This window comes from Rhinoderma darwinii, chromosome 4 (genome assembly GCF_050947455.1).
Source record: "Rhinoderma darwinii isolate aRhiDar2 chromosome 4, aRhiDar2.hap1, whole genome shotgun sequence".
In the NCBI taxonomy this organism is placed as follows: Eukaryota; Metazoa; Chordata; class Amphibia; order Anura; family Rhinodermatidae; genus Rhinoderma; species Rhinoderma darwinii.
The window spans coordinates 210,022,986-210,042,008 of NC_134690.1; the positions used below are offsets into that span (position 1 = coordinate 210,022,986).

Here is a 19,023-nt window from a genome sequence, read left to right on the forward strand (position 1 = left end):
GGGGTCTCGCAGTGATGAATTGGGACGGATGCTCTTGATCAAAGGAGCTATTGACTCAAGTATACACCTTTGCTTCATTTTACCTGCCCAACTTTGGTCAAGGCACAGCCCTTATTGGCTTATTGAATGCTCTGGAGGAGTTTGGGGAGGGTACCATTGTTCTGGGGGGGCTTCAATGTAGTGCTAGATCCCACTCTAGACACATCCGGTGGGTCATTATCCTTCTCGAAGGCACATCTTCGCCGTATTCTGAAATCCTTTCATGAACACCAATTAGTGGACACATGGCGGCTCCTACATCCAGCAGATAGGGATTTTTCTTTCTATTCCGCAGTGCACGACAAGTACTCCAGAATTTACCTCTTTTTCGTTAAACATCACTCGCTAAACTCTATACGTTCTGCGGACATCGACTCGATCTCCTTTTCAGATCACGCTCTAGTCACCCTGACCCTCTCGCTACACTCCCCTGTTTACCGCCAATCTCAGTGGAAATTGAACCCGGCTCTTCTTTCGGATTCAGTCGCTATTGCGGATATTCAGCGCTCCATAGCTGACTAATGTCACAGAGACCACCAATCCTCGCATTATGTGGGATGCTCATAAATGCAAAGGTCTCCAATGTACCCTTAATGCTTTTATCTACGGACGCGGAAAAAGCGTTCGCTAGAGTCAACTGGACCTTTATGGAAGAAACCCTTTCACGCCTTGGTCTTGGATCCCATACGATGGGTTGGATAATGTCCCTGTACTCATGCCCATCCGCTCGAGTTCGAGTGAATGGACTTCTTTCAGATGAGTTCCCTATACACAATGGCACCAGACAGGGATGTCCCCTATCACCTTTGATCTTTGTACTGACACTGGAGCCCTTTCTCCGCCATATTCGTGCGAATCCGGATGTGACGGGACTAGAAACGAATACCCCAGCTAACAAGGTGGCTGCTTACGCGGACGATCTGCTTTTCTTCCTGACCAATCCAACCGTCTCCCTTCCTAATCTCATGCGGGAATTCCATCGCTTTTCAAGCTTATCCAACTTTAAGATTAACTTTTCTAAATCAGAAGCTCTGAATGTTTCCCTTCCGCCCAACCTTATCGCGGCCCTGAAACAATCTTTCAGTTTTAAATGGACTCCGTCAGCTCTGAAATATCTTGGGGTTCGCTTATCAGCAGATCTGAGAGATCTTTCACCTGAACTTTCCTCCACTTCTTGCTGAACTCAAGGCGGACTGCGCCAGATGGTCCAAAGGCACCTTTACATGGTTGGGTCGCTGTACCATCTTCAAAATGTAGGCACTTCCCAAGCTACTATATCTATTTCAGACCCTTCCAATAGCTATCCCGATGAAGTTCTTTAAAACGGTAAATTCTCTTCAGATTGCCTTCATTTGGAATGGTAAGACTTCAAGACTCTCCCGCACACTGCTGTGTCGATCCAGGGCATCGGGAGGGCTAGCACTCCCTGACGTCCGCACTTATTACATTGCATCTCACCTTTCTCGGGTAGTTGATTGGTGCAGACATGCGGCTTTTAAACCATGGGTGGTTCTGGAGCAGAGTTTCTCCTCTATTCCATTATCGGTTCTCCCTTGGCTACACCGTAGCCGAATCAAACACCTCCACCATCATCCCACTATAGGCCCAACACTATTGTGCTGCTCTCTCCCTTCAGTAAAGGACATCTTGCCTGGCACTCCACTCCTCAATGTATCCGATACTGGGCAACCCATCCTTTCCTATTAGCATGATGGACTCACTTTTCCGTACATGGCATACCACGGGATGGTTTCGAGCAGATCGGTTCCTGACGGACAATGAATGGCTCTCTATTGCGGATTTGGCACAGGTTCCTGATCGCCACCCGTTGGGACATTGGCGATCTTTGCAACTACGACACTTTTTCTCCTCTATCTCAGCTCCCGCGTCCTACCAAGTGGACAAGACTCCATTAGAGAACCTCTGTACTGGCTCAGAGTTGGCTAGACATACATTATCCGCAATTTACAAAATCCTTATGGATCCCCCTGATTTGCCCACCCCTGCATACATTTCTAAATGGGAGGCGGATCTGGAGATCTGCTTCTCTCCCCCACAAAGCCAGCGTGTACTCCTCATGGCCCAAAAGACCTCAATCTGCTCAAGATACCAAGAAGCAAGCTTCAAATTGCTCTCTCGCTGGTATAGGACCCCAGCCCGCCTACATAGCATCTTCCCTACAGCGTCCCCTATGTGCTGGAGATGTGGGCAAGACATTGGTACCCTCCTTCACACCTTCTGGTCGTGTCCCCTTCTTACCCCATTCAGGGAAGGCATAAAACGGGTGATAATTGAAGTCACAGATACAGGTATAACATTGGATGCGGCCCTCTTCCTTCTTCATCACTGCGACATTCCAGCGAACATATATAAACGCTCTCGGCTTCTCTTTCTAGTGATGGCAGCACGTCATTGTATCCCACTACGTTGGAAGGATCCTTCTCCCCCACGCTATCCCTCTGGGCTTCACAGGTTAACGACATTATGCATATGGAGGACTTGACATCCGTTATTCACGACTCAAGCGCCAGGTTTTGCCAAACTTGGTCTCAATGGATAGTTTTTCAGGACTCAGACTCCTATAAAGACATTATACGGGAGCCACATTCCTCTAGCCAGTCGGACTAGCGCTTCTGCCTGTGGGATGTCGTGGAGGGTCCCCTCCTCCTCCTCTTCTCTACCATTCCCTTCTTCGCCCTTAAGTTTGGGAACTAAGTTCAAGCCCCACTTTGGAGGTTTGAGTTCTCTCTTTCTTGCCCTTCTTTCTTCACTCAGAACAACTTCCCTATAAGGGAACGATAGTAATATACACCGGTGTATAACAATATATGTATGCTGTGTTTACACTTACTGTTCGATTCTGTACTTTAAATATGCAATGCTTTGTCTTATGTACCCTGTATGTTATAAAATGGATCTCTTTGGTCAATAAAATAAAGAATTTAAAAAAAAAACACAATACACGCCCAGTTGGACATAACGAAAAAAAAACGCCCAGTTGTCCATTTCAAACCTCATTTGCGTATATATAAAACAGCTCATAACTTGGCCAAAAATGAATGTTTTTTTAAAAAAAAACGTTACTGTTATCCACATTGCAGCGCCGATCACATGCAATAGGAGATAGGGATTTCAGAATCTGGTGACAGAGCCTCTTTAACAGTGTGACCAGGTCTTGTCCATACTGGCTGACAACACAAACTGACCGCAGGAGCCAACGGCAGCCCCGCATAGTGACATTTCATTTATAGACACATAAGCACTGCAGGATACATTTGTCCACCGTGGACAGGTGGTGTCCAATACATCGTCGCACCAAGTCCTAAAGAGCGGGAAATGCTCCCTGCTATGGTGCTTTCCTCTGGCCAATAGAGGGTTCTAAGAAGGGAACCACCCCTTCTGACATCCTACTGCCCAAATAGGGTATATAAACCAGTACAAGTGTCTTCAGTGGCCCTTATCTAGTCAGTCTTGCCTATACTGTGATGAAATATGATCATCATTTAGAAGTATTCGGCCATCTTTCCTGATATTGCCTGCTCTTAGAGAGGTTGACCGGTATCTGCAGGCAATTTTTCCTTACTAAAGTAGCACGGACAGCGATTTAAAACCACGACTTGTACTAATTCTCTCGCTTTGCTCTAGGACTGCTAGCAACCTAAAAATGGTAAGTTGTCAAGTCAACATGAACAAGGGAAAAAATATATATAAAATCGATTTTCATTGATAACTGAGGATTCATATTCTCAGCTCTTGTTCTTTGTCATAAAATGTAAGTTTTTAAACTTGTCCCTTTTAAAGCCAGAGCTACTGATCTGTGAAATTAGAAATATTAAAAACGGATTTGTCTGACAAGGGCAGACTGCTAATAATATCAAGTCTTGTGTAAGATGGCTTCTAACTACGCAGCAGAAGTCTTGCTAGTTTTCTGGATGAATGAAGTTGTTGTTTAAAAGAACAAGTATAAGGTAATTCAGTCTTGGCAAAATTGACATATGTGACGAATGTGTTTTTACTTTATCCTTTTACTGTCAGGAATTTGGGTGCTCCATTACCTCAGGTGGCTAGAACACCTTTTTTGTTTATGCCCCTCCACATTCTGACAAACATAAAACATTAACTATATGTTTACATTTACATAGCTGGTCTTGTTTTTTTGTGGGCAGAGTGGTAGTTTATTTTAGGTCTTATCTTGGAATACATATAAGTTCGCATTACATTTATTATAATGGGAAAATGCAGGAAAAAATGAAATTACGACTTTTTTTTACGCCGTTCACTGACCACCATAAATAATATTAACTTTATTGTATAAGGAATACCAATCTAAATGTGTAAAGAAATCAGCCATAACACTAATAATTTCGCTGCCATTGATATTTGGACATTCTCTGGTATTCAAGACAATTTTTACACTTTTGACATGCACAAATAAAACCTAAATTACAAATAAGGCTTCGTTCGCATCTGCTTCAGGGCTCCATTCAGGCGTTCCTTTGGAGCTTTCCATCAGAACGGAACCCTGACAAACTGATTTCAATGGTAACGGATCCGGTGTAAATGGCTTCCGTTTGTCTCCGTTTCTGCAAGGGTTCCGTCATTTTGTCAGAAGCAATACCGTAGTCGGCTGCGCTATTCAATCAGTCAAAACAACGGAACCCTTGCACAACAGAGACAAAAGGAAGCCATTTACACCGGATCAGTCACCATAGAAATCAATGGTGATGGAAACCTATGGTTTCTGTTTGTTTCAGTCAGGGTTCCGTTCTGACGGGAAGCTCCAACAGAACGCCTGAACGGAGCCCTGGCGCAGATGTGAACAAAGCCTTAAAAGAATCATAGCATAAACCCCATACCTATGTATTTTCTGAAAGTACACACCATGCACATTGTCAAAATACCACTCAGCACTTTATACACACAGGCACCGTAGTGCAAATTTCTGTCAAAGTGCAATTTTTCATACAAAAAAAATGTATACAAATTAATATTTGTAGCTTAAAGTGTGACCCAAGCAAAAAACTAGATGCACCACACATCCTAAAAATCAAAGTTCAATATGTACATAGTTCATACATGCCACTAACGTGTATGTCTACATACATACATCTTCATAAAATCACCAGAATTAAAGTGACCAAAAATCCGTTTTTAAAGAGTACCAATCTATAAAATACCGACATTACACACCTTAAAAAGTGGGTGCACCCTGAAACCCTATATATTTTCTAAAATCGGACAACCTGACGATTGCAATTGTCTTGACGTGCTGTTGGAAGCCATGTCCACCTCACGTAACTTTGTGACAAACGGAAATTATTTATAAAAAAAACAACAACATTCTAACATATAAATGCGCTTAAAACAAACATACAAGCAGAGGTTTACACATATATACAATGTAAAAATAATACACCAAGGTCGGAAAAATTCATATAAACCACATACGTCTACATCAACAAGGGCATCTGCTCTCAAAACCACTGAAACAGAGGCCATGGAATATTTGACTATCATCCACAAATGTGTTAAAAATATAAACTGCACACGGCAAAATATGGCACAACATTTCGTATATAAAAATACAACTTAAGAATGTATACGCACAACCACCTTCACGCAACTTTGCATCAAACAGTGATTATAAGCAAAAGTTTCATGAAAATTCAACTTTGTGACTAAAATGAGAACTGTAACGGTCCTCGATGGGTAAACAAATAATTAAAATAGAGTAAAGCTCAGTGGCAGTAGCTGCTTACCCATAAACACTGTGTGTGGCTGCCTGGCTCATATTAAAGGGGTTGTTCGGGATTACAAAATCTGCTTCGCCCCAAAAAAAAAACCCACGCTTGTCTATGTGTTATATCTAATATTGCAGCAAAGCCCCAATCAAGTAAAGAAGGCTGAACTACAATACCAGACACAGCCAATAAACATGTGTGCCATTGTTTATGGGGGAGAAGAAGCAGCAGATATGAGATGACATTTTTACTTGCAGGAATAAGTAAGTGCAATAAAAAATTAGGGTTTTAAACACACCTTAGGGTGTATCCAGACGTTGCGGTTGAGGTGCATTTAAGAAACAAAACACAATCAGTTTGTTCCTTTTCAATCACCAGAAAAAAACAAAGTGCAGTATCGTTCTGTGAATACAGCTGAGAGCCATTTAAGGCTCTGTTCACATCTGTTACAAAGGCTCCGTTAGGGGCTTCCATCGCAGATTCTGTCGTTTTTGCAATATAAAATAGTCCAGCATTCACGCTATTTTGTCCAGTAGTACGACAAATACCTTTACAAAAACCCGATGGAACCCATTCAAGTAGATGGGTTCCGTCTGGAGCCGTGGGACTCTGCCATGCGACATATTTGCAGTCTTTGGTTTGTCGTTGTTCTGCTTTTATGACAAAGCAAAACAACGGAAAACCTGAAGGCAGATGTGAACTATTTTGACCTCTTTGATGCTTCCGTAGAGAGTCTGACATTAATTATGCTGTGGATTCATATGGAGTAAGCCAGTTGTTTGCCTGGACAACAAGGGAATAACGGCATATTTACATGTAGCAGCGGAGTCGCAGTTAAAAAGCGCATCAAAAAAGCATTTGAAAAACAGCATGCATTTTACTACGATTTTTTTTTTATGCCGTTGCGCTCCTAACCGCATAGAAAAACACACCAAATAGCAGTAACGACGCATGTGGTTTTTCTGCTGCATTTTTTATGCGTTTTTTTAATTGTTTAACTGCTACGTGTGAATATACCCTAACAGATCTAGGGACATCCTTACCTTCGATGTCTTTTATCTATATTATCCATTATTAATGGACTGACATTTTTATGTTGAATGGGATTTATGTACACTTTCAAGCACTGACACAAGATTGGGTCATAAATATTGTTGCAAATGTAAAAAAAAAAAACACGTGCGTTGAGAAGCTAGATGCCTAGCCTGGTCTTGACCAACTAACGTTTGTCAACATACAGCACTTTGGTGCCTGGTTATAAATTCTTAGAAATCACAAATGCATACAAAAGCGCACACCCGTCCTGCAATCTGCTGTAAAATGCAATGTGTTTCAGTGTGAATGTAGTCGGTGACTGGTATTACCATACATTACAAACGACATGAAAGAGATAAATGTGCACATAACAGGAATATTCCATTTTGATGCAGATCGTGGAATGAGAGAAAATGGTTATGATAGATCGCTTATTTTGATCGATGCTTGCTACACACGGAGAGAACTGCAGTAATATCAGGCAATTGGCCTTACAGCATGCACAGGCTCACACAGAACTTCATACTGAATAATAATCCTCTCAAAATGTGGATGATCACAACTGGACATGCTGGAGACCAACTGCAGAAACCCCCAGGGAAGCCGTCTGTGCAGCCATTTTCCAACTATATAAACATGCTGCAATGGAGCCAGTGATGTGAACAGCTGGAGGTCTGCCATCTGCATGCATGTCCAACTATACTACCACTGCATTGTAAACATTGAGAAATCATAGATATTGGAAGGGAACATTTGAATGTTTCTTTATTACAATTTATACACATACCTTTCTTGCTGTGTGAATATCGAAAAATGGCTTGTTCCGAACACTAAAAGGTTCCTGCGTTTTATCGATATGTCCTGTCTTCATTTTTTCATGCCTGGGTAAAATAATCTCCTTTTCAATGCAAGCCAGTCGAATGTTAAAGTCACAGTCCCCAACAGGCTGACCCTGAAAAACAAAATAAAGTGGCCACTTAAAAACGGATTTAGAGGGTTCGCTGAAATAGCTTTGCATATTCAGAACAAGAAAATTGGATGTAATGTGTAGGCCTTAGATAAAGCCAACAAAAAAGTGGCCATAAAATGGGACAATTACACCTTACTTACCTGAACTCCTTTTCAGCTACTGATTTAGGAACTAGCTACTTCTTCCTTTACTGATGTCACTATACATTATAGGTTATAAATAGGGCCCCATTCAGACTGCGTTTGTTCCTTCCGTCTGAGGTATTAGTCGAGAGGACCCCCGAAGTATACCTTCTACGGAAGGTAACAACGCAGCCCACTGTAAAGGCATACAGTGGGATACATCTCTGGAACCCCCTAGGTAGAGCACTATCTAAAGCACTGTGCCCGGGGAAGCTCCCAACATCACTGTCCAAATATGGATAGTGACATCAGTAGCTTTGCGATGCAGGAGTCTCCAACAAGAGCGTCGGAAGTGATCTGGCCAGGAAATCTGGGACTGGAGAAATCCCTGACGTCACTATCCATATATGGATAGTGACATTAATAGCTTTGAGATGCAGGAGTCCCCGACAAGTGCGTCAGAAGCGCTCTGCCCGCGGACTGTAAAAGCAACTGACGTCACTATCCATACATGGACAGTGACGTCAGGGGCTTCTCCAGCCCAGGAATCCCCAGTCAGAGCGCTTCTGGTACTCTGGCCGAGGACTTCGTATTAGAAAATCCCTGTACCAGCCAAAAGGACACGTTTTTATCCTCTGTCAGGCAAATGGTGGCCTATAGACACGTTTAGCTTGTGCGTTTTGAGCTTTCACGACATACACACAATGTAGGCCATAAACGCGATGTGAGCAAGGCCTATGGGTAATTGCTATAAGCACAAATAAATAAACATTTGGTCAGGAAAATGGTCACATTCTCCAGGTATAGAATTAATCAATTGTCTCTCTATAAAGTGAGGGGGAGCCCTCCACAGGGTTCACACAAAACAAAGAAATTAGTTCAATTATAGCTAATATGACAGTCAATGGAAGGTGCCAGATATCTACTCCCAGTCTCAGAAACCAAAGGCAGAAAGGCTTGAAGCACAAACAGCAGATAATACAAAAGAAAATCTAGACACAGATAAAATACATAAAAATTTAGGGCCCTTTTACACTGGGCAAACAAGCGTTCACAAAACACTCGTTCGCAATAATTGCCCTGTAAACAGGGCAACGATCAGCCGTCAAACGAGCTCGTTCATTGGCTGATTGTATCGTTTAGGCAGCATAAAATATTATTATTGTCGGCAGCACATCTCCCTGTGTAAACAGAGAGAAGTGCTACCGACATGATAGAAATGCATGGGGACCAGCAATCGGAGTAACGAGCGCTCGTCCCCATACATAGAACCTTGTGAAAGGAGCAAACGATCGCTGATCAAAGAGCTGTCGCATCGATCAGCGCTCGTTTACATGGCCTGGCGAGTAATAGGACCCTCAGAAATACAGTCAAGTTATTATTTTTGAATGGGGATATGCATAAAACTGGACTGATATCAATAAGAGACTAAAACAGCTCCCACAGCAGTTACATACCGGTCAGTGATGCTAAATTTAGGCAGTTATTTGTAAGGGAAATACGCCATTAGAACTCCGAATCCTGATTAAACGGGTATTCCCATATAAAAAATGAATGGAAAATTCACATATACTCGTAGCTCCAGAGGTAGTACTCGCATCTATCAGACAAATGTCAAAGATGGGAATACCCCTTTAAGCATATGACTGTAGGTACACTTTAAAGACAGGTGTAAACCACATAGAATGCCAGACACTTTCTGGATTGCCGCACACTGCTGTGCTCATTAACATATGGCGGCGAAGGAATCAAAGCACTTTTTATGGTTCACAAAGGGCTGACTTGGGCAACATAGGTATGTTTAAAAGAAAACCTCAATTTTTCCCTACATAGCGGTATTAGCGGTTTGGGAGGCAAAAATGTGACAGACGCCCTTTAAACAGGTTTTCTATGAATAGGATAGATGATAATTATCTGATTGCGGAGACCCTACAGCTAGGACCACCACCAATCGTGAGAACGGGGGTCTCAACTCCCTGTTCCTCCTTACTGCTTGACTGCAGTGAGAATGACATTGAATGGAGCAGCGGTAGGGAAAGCGCGCTGCTGCTTTATTCAACGTCTAAGGGAATTACAGGAAACAGCTGAGTACAGCTCTCGGCTTTTTCTGTCAATCCCAGTCATTGAATAGAGCGGTGGGCGCACGGATGACCGCCGATTCATTCAAACTCCTGATTATTGCTCTTTTAATAAAAAAAAAGGTCAAATGATTCTTGTAGGATCATATATTTCACTAAAGGAATGTTCATACAAAGTAGCATTGCTTGATGAATATTAAAGCAAATAATAAAAGAATATTCAAAACAACATTATAAATTAAAACAGTATGCAAAAAATAAAAGGAGCTATAACATAAGGCTCTTGGAATTACTTGGAATATAGTTGCAAGAAACTAAACTAATCCTCACCATAACATGAAAAGCATTATGTTTAGAAAAACTAATTGCACATGGCCCCGATAGACTGCTATGGGCCAATACCGTACCTGTTTGTCAGATTTTATACAGAAGCACACTAGGTTTTTATTCCCACATATTTTGTAATTGAAAAACTTCTATCATGTTCGAAAGCATGTCGTATGACAGAGAAACAGGTTTTGTGTACACAGCTTTTTCGTCTGAATGAGGCCTTAGGGATGCTGCACTGATCATCTGTAAAGCCCAGCGCTTCATTGTATAGGGGATACATAGTGTGACTGCAAAATTCCATTAGTTAAAGGGGTATTACGGTTAAAACAAGTTATTACCTATCTACTAGATAGGTGATATCAGCGGGAATCCGACCAATGGGCATTGTTTGGTAGCTTCCATCGGTGCCAAAATTGTTCACTGGAGCAGTAGGGCACATGCTCGACCTTCCCTTCAGCTGCAAGACCGCCTGCCAAGAGGTGTTTAGTGTTTAAAGGAGCACACAGGGGACACTGAATCCCTATTCTGGCAACTGGTGGGGGGCCCAGCAGTCAAACCCTCACCGATCTAGCTGTTATCACCTATTCGGTGGATAGGCGATCACATGTTCTAACTGGAATACCCCTTTAACCCATTAACAACACGCCATGTACATGTACGTGGCAGCCGTTAAGGGGAAGTATAGAGCCGGCTCACGGACCGACTTTGCTCCATACTTAGCGGGTGATGGCTGTGTAATACAGCTGACACCTCACTACAACGGGCAGAATCAAAGATAATTTTGTATCCGCCCGTTTAACCCCTTAGATGCCACAGTCAGTCGCGGCATTTAAAGCATTAGAATTAGGGGCGGCCCCTTCCGATGTGCCGAAATGTGGAGCGACACAAGAACATATTGTAAAGGAAACCGAAAGTGGAAATACATCCAGAAAATTAATTCAACAGCAAACAACACAACTGCTGAAGTGTGAGCAACAACTGTCGTAACTGGACATGATTTAGACTGCTATGTCAAATAAGATTAATAGCTTCATGCTGATCAATACAGAAGACATGATGTACTTGTCATTGGCAGGATAAGGAAATAGGATTTTTGTTACTCTACCACAATAGTGAGCCATGCAAAGAAGAAACCAACAGAGTGCTGGGGAAGTCTTTCATCTGCTTGTGTGGCAGTGATGGGAGCTGAATTTTATACTATCAAGAACAAGCTACAAATTAATGCAATGTGAAAAGATCCAATATTTACATTTCAAATGGTAACGGGAAACTTTGAAAGGAAAACTGTGAGCCCCCTACAGGAATAGCAGAGTAACATTAAATTGCCAAACGCAAACAAGATTCATGACCTACTCCTTTCAGATGAACTTCTATTTGTTGAGATGTGAATTCTTGAGGCTGGGTTCAAATGTGGTTTTTTTTTAGCGATTCACTTCTAAACAGCAACGTAAGATCCCAGCCTAAAAGCCATATTATTGCTTGGGACAGACAGACTTTTTGTAGAGGTGATAAATCGCTGTCCATAGGAAGCCTTATGATGGGGAAACAAGAGTATTTTTCTCATGACAAAAAAATCACTGATTTCGCTGTGATAAATAGTTCTCCATAGGAATGAACTGAGTAGCTTGAAATTTTTTTCAACATCGCTCTAGACAAGCGATTTCCTAGTGATTTTCTAATAATCGCTTCATGTTAGAATTTCAGAGCTACAAACTTGTTAGGAGAGACTTTGAGGAGCCTTTCAAGCTACTCAATGCATTCCTATGGACAGCGATTCATCACAACAATATCACAGCGATTTCCGATGTAATACAAGTAGCACTACCCTAATGCATTCCTATAAACAGGGACAAACTTCAAAAATGTCTCTATGTCTAGCCTCAGCCTAAGCCTAAGGGCTTGTTCACATCAGCGTCAGGGTTCCGTTGATGGGTTCCGTCAGATCATTCCAGGAACCCATCAACGGAAAGGCAAACGGAAATCATAGCTTCCGTTTGCATTAGCATTGATTTAAATGGTAATGCTTCCGTTGCAAATAGTTTCCGTTTGTCTCCGTTCCGTAAGGTTTCCGGGGATTTTTTTTGGCGGAATCAATAGAGCAGTCAACTATACTGTTGATTTCGTTAAAAAAAACGGAAACCTTATGGAACGGATACAAACGGAAGCCAATTGTCTCCAGTAAAACCACAGACACCCTGATGGAACCCATTATGGTCAATGATTTCCGTCGAGGAATGGAAATGCTTGTTCCAGCATTCCCTTGTTCTGCTCCTCTGACAGAGCAGAACAACAGAATGTAACAACGCAAGTGTAAACATAGCCTTAAGTTGTTTGTAAAAGGTTTCTACCACAAACAAGCCTCTTAAATTATAAGGTAGATTTAAGAATCTATTAGATGTCAAAATTACAAGATGCCAGGGGGTGATATGTTACCTGATAAATGCCCACTGTGGGCTATATGGTAATTAGCAAAAAAGGGGTCATGGATGCAACATGGCATACCTCTTGGCCAAATAATAAGAGTGATAGATAGGAGTTCAGGGAAAGGTTTATTTACAGATCCTCTAAAAATGCTGTCAGCAAAACATAGTTTAAGGCCCCATGCACACGACCGTGCCCGCAATCACGGCCCGCGATTGCGGGCACGGCCGGCCGCCGACTGACAGCCGCATTTTCGGGCCGTGCTCCCATACAATGTATGGGAGCACGGCCCGCAAAATGTAAAAGAACGGACATGTTCCATAATTTTCAGAACATTTCCACGGCACGGACACCCTTCCGTAGCACTACGGAAAGGTGTCCGCGTTCAATGAAAGTGAATGGGTCCGTTTTTTACGGTCGTGTGCATGGGGCCTAAAGCAATCATTTAAGACAGACTGGTTGTTTGACATACAATCTTATAGCTCAAGCTTTTTAACCCCTTGGAGATGCAACCATTTTTCAGATTTTCATTTTTGTTTTTTTCCCCACTTCCTTCCAAAAGCCATAACTTTTATAGTTTTCATAGGCGTATAAAGATTGCAGCCCTGAATATTCTCCCAATATGTTGTACTACATTACTTTATACTTTTACATATGTTTATTCATGTATCAGTATTGTATATGCGTTGTTGAGAAATTGATAGGGAAAATAATTAATCTGGCGACTGTTTTCATAATGCTTTCTTTAATATAACCTCAGAACAATATGGAGAGAGAGAAAATTACAGAGCAAAAAATAGAGAGAGAAAAAGAGAAAGAAAAAGGAGTAAAAGAGAAAGAAAAAGGAGTAAAAGGAGAGAAGAAGCTGTATTGTTCCATCTCAGCCGATTCCATCGGTTCAGCTGAACAGTTCAGGATCCAGCTAATATCGATCACATCTAAATAATGAACTTAGCCGGATCCTGTGTGTCAGAGACAGAAAAATAAAAATTTTAGTTGAAAATTCTAAATTCAAAAACAAAATCAACAGAAAATAAAACGGTTTTAAGAAATGTATTATGCCAGTTACGCAAGCTGGTGCCATTAAATCAAGAGGACAGAAATCTTCTAGATATAAACATTTGTCTTATTATTACAGTGAACTTAGAAGAACAAATCCCATCCCTGCTGTTCTCTGTGTGTTCTTAAAGGGGTATTCCAGAAGTAAAAAATTACTTTTAATTAAACGAAACAATAAAAAACATTTAACTTTGTAATGTACTTACGTTTGATTAGCTGGCTGTATCGTCGTATCCCCTCTTCCGTCACGTGACCGCTTGTCCATGTAAAATTTGCACTTCCTGTGCATACCCGTCCATTCGCGCCTAACTTCCGGTTTGCGGTTTCCGGTTTTCAGTGTACGGGTACGTCATAACTGTACCACGTGTTTTCCCCATCTGCTTAGAGCATGCGTGGTTGTGTCTACCACGCATGCTCTGTTAAATGGTATGGCTGCGTCTTCAGCAGCAGTTTCATTGCGCATGCGCAAGTTTTAGTATGTGGTATCGGTGTGCACTGTGATGGCCGTGTCTACTGTAGCTCGCTCTCTCCTTCTCCTCCTCACAGTCCGAAGCGCATGTGAGGAGGAGGAGGAGGAGGGTGTTTATTTGGTCACTGTAGGAGCGTAATCCCCAAGCCCGGGTTTGAGGATTCCGCTCCAGGAGAAGTCACAGACTTCACTGTGTCCATATATGGACACAGTGACTTCTGAAGCGGAATCACCGGCGAATTGGCCGGGGATTCCGCTCCAAGAGAAGTCACAGACTTCACTGTGTCCATATATGGACAGTGACGTCAGAGACTAATGAAGCGGAATCCCCGACGATGTGGCCGGGGATTCCGCTCCAAGAGAAGTCACAGACTTCACTGTGTCCATATATGGACAGTGACGTCAGGGACTAATGAAGCGGAATCCCTGCCGATGTGGCCGGGGATTCCGCTCCAGGAGAAGTCACTGACTTCACTGTGTCCATATATGGACAGTGATGTCAGTGACTTCTGAAGCGGAATCCCCGCCGATGTGGCCGGGGATTCCGCTCCAGGAGAAGTCACTGACTTCACTGTGTCCATATATGGACAGTGACGTCAGTGACTTCTGAAGCGGAATCCCCGCCGATGTGGCCGGGGATTCCGCTCCAGGAGAAGTACCTCACTTCACTGTTCATATATGGACAGTGAAGTGAGAGATTTCTCCAGAGCCGTCCCCTACAGGAAAGTAGGGGGGTGGCATTGCCTACAGGGGGGGCTATGTGGCATTACCTACAGGGGGGGCTATGTGGCATTACCTACAGGGGGGGCTATGTGGCATTACCTACAGGGGGGGCTATGTGGCATTACCTACAGGGGGGGCTATGTGGCATTACCTACAGGGGGGGCTATGTGGCATTACTTACAGGGGGCTGTGTGGCATTACTTACAGGGGGCTGTGTGGCATTACTTACAGGGGGCTGTGTGGCACTGCCTACAAGGGGGATGTGTGGCATTGCCTACAGAGGGGCTGTGTGGCATTACCTACAGGGGGGCTGTGTGGCATTACCTACAGGGGGGCTGTGTGGCATTACCTACAGGGGGGCTGTGTGGCATTATCTACAGCGGGGATGTGTGGCATTACCTACAGCGGGGATGTGTGGCATTACCTACAGCGGGGATGTGTGGCATTACCTACAGCGGGGATGTGTGGCATTACCTACAGCGGGGATGTGTGGCATTACCTACAGCGGGGATGTGTGGCATTACCTACAGGGGGCTGTGGCAGTATCTATAGAAGGTAGTGTGTGGCATTATCTACAGGGGGCAGTGTGTGGCAGGAAATTGACAAATGAAATTCATCCGTTTTTAAAACGGACAAGGAAAAAAATGGGTACAAAACGGGTTAAAAGTGAAAGCATGGCCCGGAACGTGAACATACCATGACATTTATCAGGCTGTGGAAGGGGCGGGTGAGGGAGACGGGTGCCTGTACTTAGATCAGGGATAGATGGAGACACAAAGGATAATGATGATTATTACTGTGTTAGGGCTTATTCAGACGAACGTGTAATACGTCCGTGCAACGCGTGTGATTTTCACGCGCCTCGCACGGACCTATATTAGTCTATGGGGCCGTGCAGACTGTCAGTGAGTTTCATGCAGCGTGTGTCCGCTGCGTAAAACTCACGACATGTCCGATATTTGTGTTTTTGCGCATCACGCACCCATTGAAGTCAATGGGTGCGTGAAAATCAATCGCAGCACACGGAAGCACTTCCGTGGTACGCGCGTGATTCGCGCAACAGCAGTAAAAAGTATGAATGAAAACAGAAAAGCACCACGTGCTTTTCTGTTTACAAACATATAAACAGTGTCATAATGATGGCGGCTGCGCGAAAATCACACAGCCACACATCATACGCGGCTGACACACGGAGCTGTTATGTACCTTTTGCGCGCACAAAACGACGTGTTTTTTGCGCAAGCAAAAGGCACACGCTGGTGTAATCCGGCCTCAGACCGTGTGCAGGGAGGGAGCGTCTGCCTGTAATCTGTAATTAGAGCAGGGAAGGACCATGTGACCATAGAGGGGCGTGGCAGTATGCAAATAGCTGAGGTGCTTTGGAGGAAGGGGGAGGATGCAACTGTCTCCTCAGATGCAGCCGGGGATCATGGGTATAGTGGGTTACAAGACAGGAAACAGCCAGTAAGGGATGTAAACAAACAGCAAGGGATGTAAACAAACAGAAAAAGCAGCAGTGACGATGGAAATCAAACAGAAACTGGTTAGAAGTTTAATAGGGGGTATTAGGGAAGGCAAATCAAGGCTGGGGGACATTTTTTAGAATTTTTTTTTTTCCTGGACAACCCCTTTAAATGATTTGTAGAATGCTACAAACCCCCTTACAAGACATGCAAGGGCAACTAGAAAGCTTGATTTAGTGACCCAGAAGAGAACATATGTCACTACTGTCTTTTAACAACTTTAAAGAAACTGCACAAGTACAGGCTGAATTATTATTAGCAGAGCTAACATTATTACTGACGATCCAAAGCACACAGCTGACATCTGCATTTCCAAATGGGAAATGTCATCATAATTTTTTCTTAATAGTCTGGGGAATTAGCATTTCAGATACAAATACATAGCACACGCATGGGAGGAGTAATCTCACAGAAATATATAGCTCACATATCTGTACACTATGTTCTATGTTTCTGCACATTGGAACAGATGGGTTTCTTGATTTAGTGGAACATTATGCTATATTATCTGTATTTATATATCTATTACTTATCTTCCATATAAGAGATTAGCATCATAATCAAGGCTAGGAAAAATCCTAGGTGCCAGTTAACCCATCTGAAAACTTAAAGGGGTTGTCCACGACCACACAACTGATGACCTATCCACAGGATAGTTCATCAGTATATGATTGGGGTGGGTCCGACACCCGGATCCCGTACCAATCAGCTGCTCCGGCCACTGCATAGCAGCCATTCTGCAAAACTGCAGCTCTGCTCTTATTCACTTGAATAGGAGCAGAGCTGCAGTACGGCAGCTCGGCCGCTATTCCGTGACCGGATCCATCTGCTTCCGTGACCGGATCCATCGACACCAGGACCCCCACCGATCATATACTGATGACCTATCCTGTGGGGAGGGTGCGAAATGCGCTTTGAGGTGTTCATCCTCTGAGACCGAAAGTCATCATGCCAGCCACAGGTATTTGAAATATTTTGATCAATATTATACTTCATGTGATTTTTTTATATACATTACCATAGACCTATCACTGTATAAGCTGTGGGGTTTACATGGGGATTTGGGATTGAGGTTGTTTAGATGCTCTTCCTGCACTATTGCAAGCTAGTTGAAGGTTATGCTGCCATATACTTGATGGCCTTAGAGCAGGGGTCTCAAACTCGGCCGGGTAAGTGGGCCGCATATAGAAAAAATGTGAAGTGGTCGGGCCGCATGAATTTCAAATTTGATAGAATACAAAATTATTGTTAATGAATTAGTTATTTGAACTACTATAACACTATATTACTATAATAATACCGCTAGGTTTACAATTTGAGACATTTCTCCACGTGCTTATTTTAACAATCCAGCTTTCCAGTTTAAGTGTCACTAAATGCAAACTGGCGGCTCAGTTAGCACACGTCAAGATTGGGCAGCCCCTTTTTAGATAGTGCCACAGTGCCCTGTGTAGATGCTGCCACAGCAGTGCCCTGTGTAGATGCCGCCACAGCAGTGCCCCCTGTAGATGCCGCCACAGCAGTGCCCCCTGTATATGCCGCCACAGCAGTGCCCCCTGTAGATGCCGCCACAGCAGTGTCCCCTGTAGATGCCGCCACAGCAGTGCCCCTTGTAGATGCCGCCACAGTAGTGCCCCCTGTAGATGCCGCCACAGCAGTGCCCCCTGTAGATGCCGCCACAGCAGTGCCCCCTGTAGATGCCGCCACAGCAGTGTCCCCTGTAGATGCCGCCACAGCAGTGTCCCCTGTAGATGCCGCCACAGCAGTGCCGACAGTAGCGCTCTGCCCGGGAATCCGCTCTGGGGAAGACCCTGACACACTGTCCATATATGGGCAGCGATTTCAGGGAATTCCGCAGCGTCCCGGAGCAGAGCCGATACTAGCGCTCTGCCCGGGACTCCGCTCTGGGGAAGACCCTGACACACTGTCCATATATGGGCAGCGATGTCAGGGAATTCCGCAGCGTCCCGGAGCAGAGCCTGTACTAGCGCTCTGCCCGGGACTCCGGCTCTGGGGAAGCCCCAGACATCGCTGTTCATATGTGGACAGCGATGTCAGGGAATTCCACAGAGTCCCGGAGCAGAGCCTGTACTAGCGCTCTGCCCGGGACTCCGGCTCTGGGGAAGCCCCAGACATCGCTGTTCATATGTGGACAGCGATGTCAGGGAATTCCAGAGTCTCGGAGCAGAGCCGATACTAGCGGCTCTGTGTCCCGCGGGCCGCAGATGACCGCTCCAGGGGCCGCATGCGGCCCGCATGCTTGAGACCCCTGCCTTAGAGGAATATTTTTAATTATGTTTTAATTTTTGTATGTATATTTGTTTGGTTCTTTTGGGGGGGGGGGGTTATCCATATTCATGGAATAAAAAAATAAAGTATATATTTTTGGACAATCTGTGTCTAGAATGATTTTGATACACAAATTGTGTGTTTGAGACATGTGTAGGTTTACGGTCGTTTGCATTATGTCTTGCGCAGATACCAATGCCCGAAAGGTATTGTAGGTGCTAACA

General features: G+C 43.8%; 1 protein-coding gene across 2 annotated transcripts in view; it reads right to left on the reverse strand.

The window, feature by feature from the left end:
- The window catches only part of RNGTT (RNA guanylyltransferase and 5'-phosphatase), a 441,842-nt gene that overhangs the window by 266,863 nt on the left and 155,956 nt on the right, over positions 1-19,023 (reverse strand). For both annotated transcript variants that reach the window (XM_075862139.1, XM_075862138.1), the window contains exon 11: positions 7,603-7,767. In XM_075862139.1, coding sequence (XP_075718254.1) covers positions 7,603-7,767 — 165 coding nt within the window. The remainder of the gene's footprint in view (positions 1-7,602; positions 7,768-19,023) is intronic.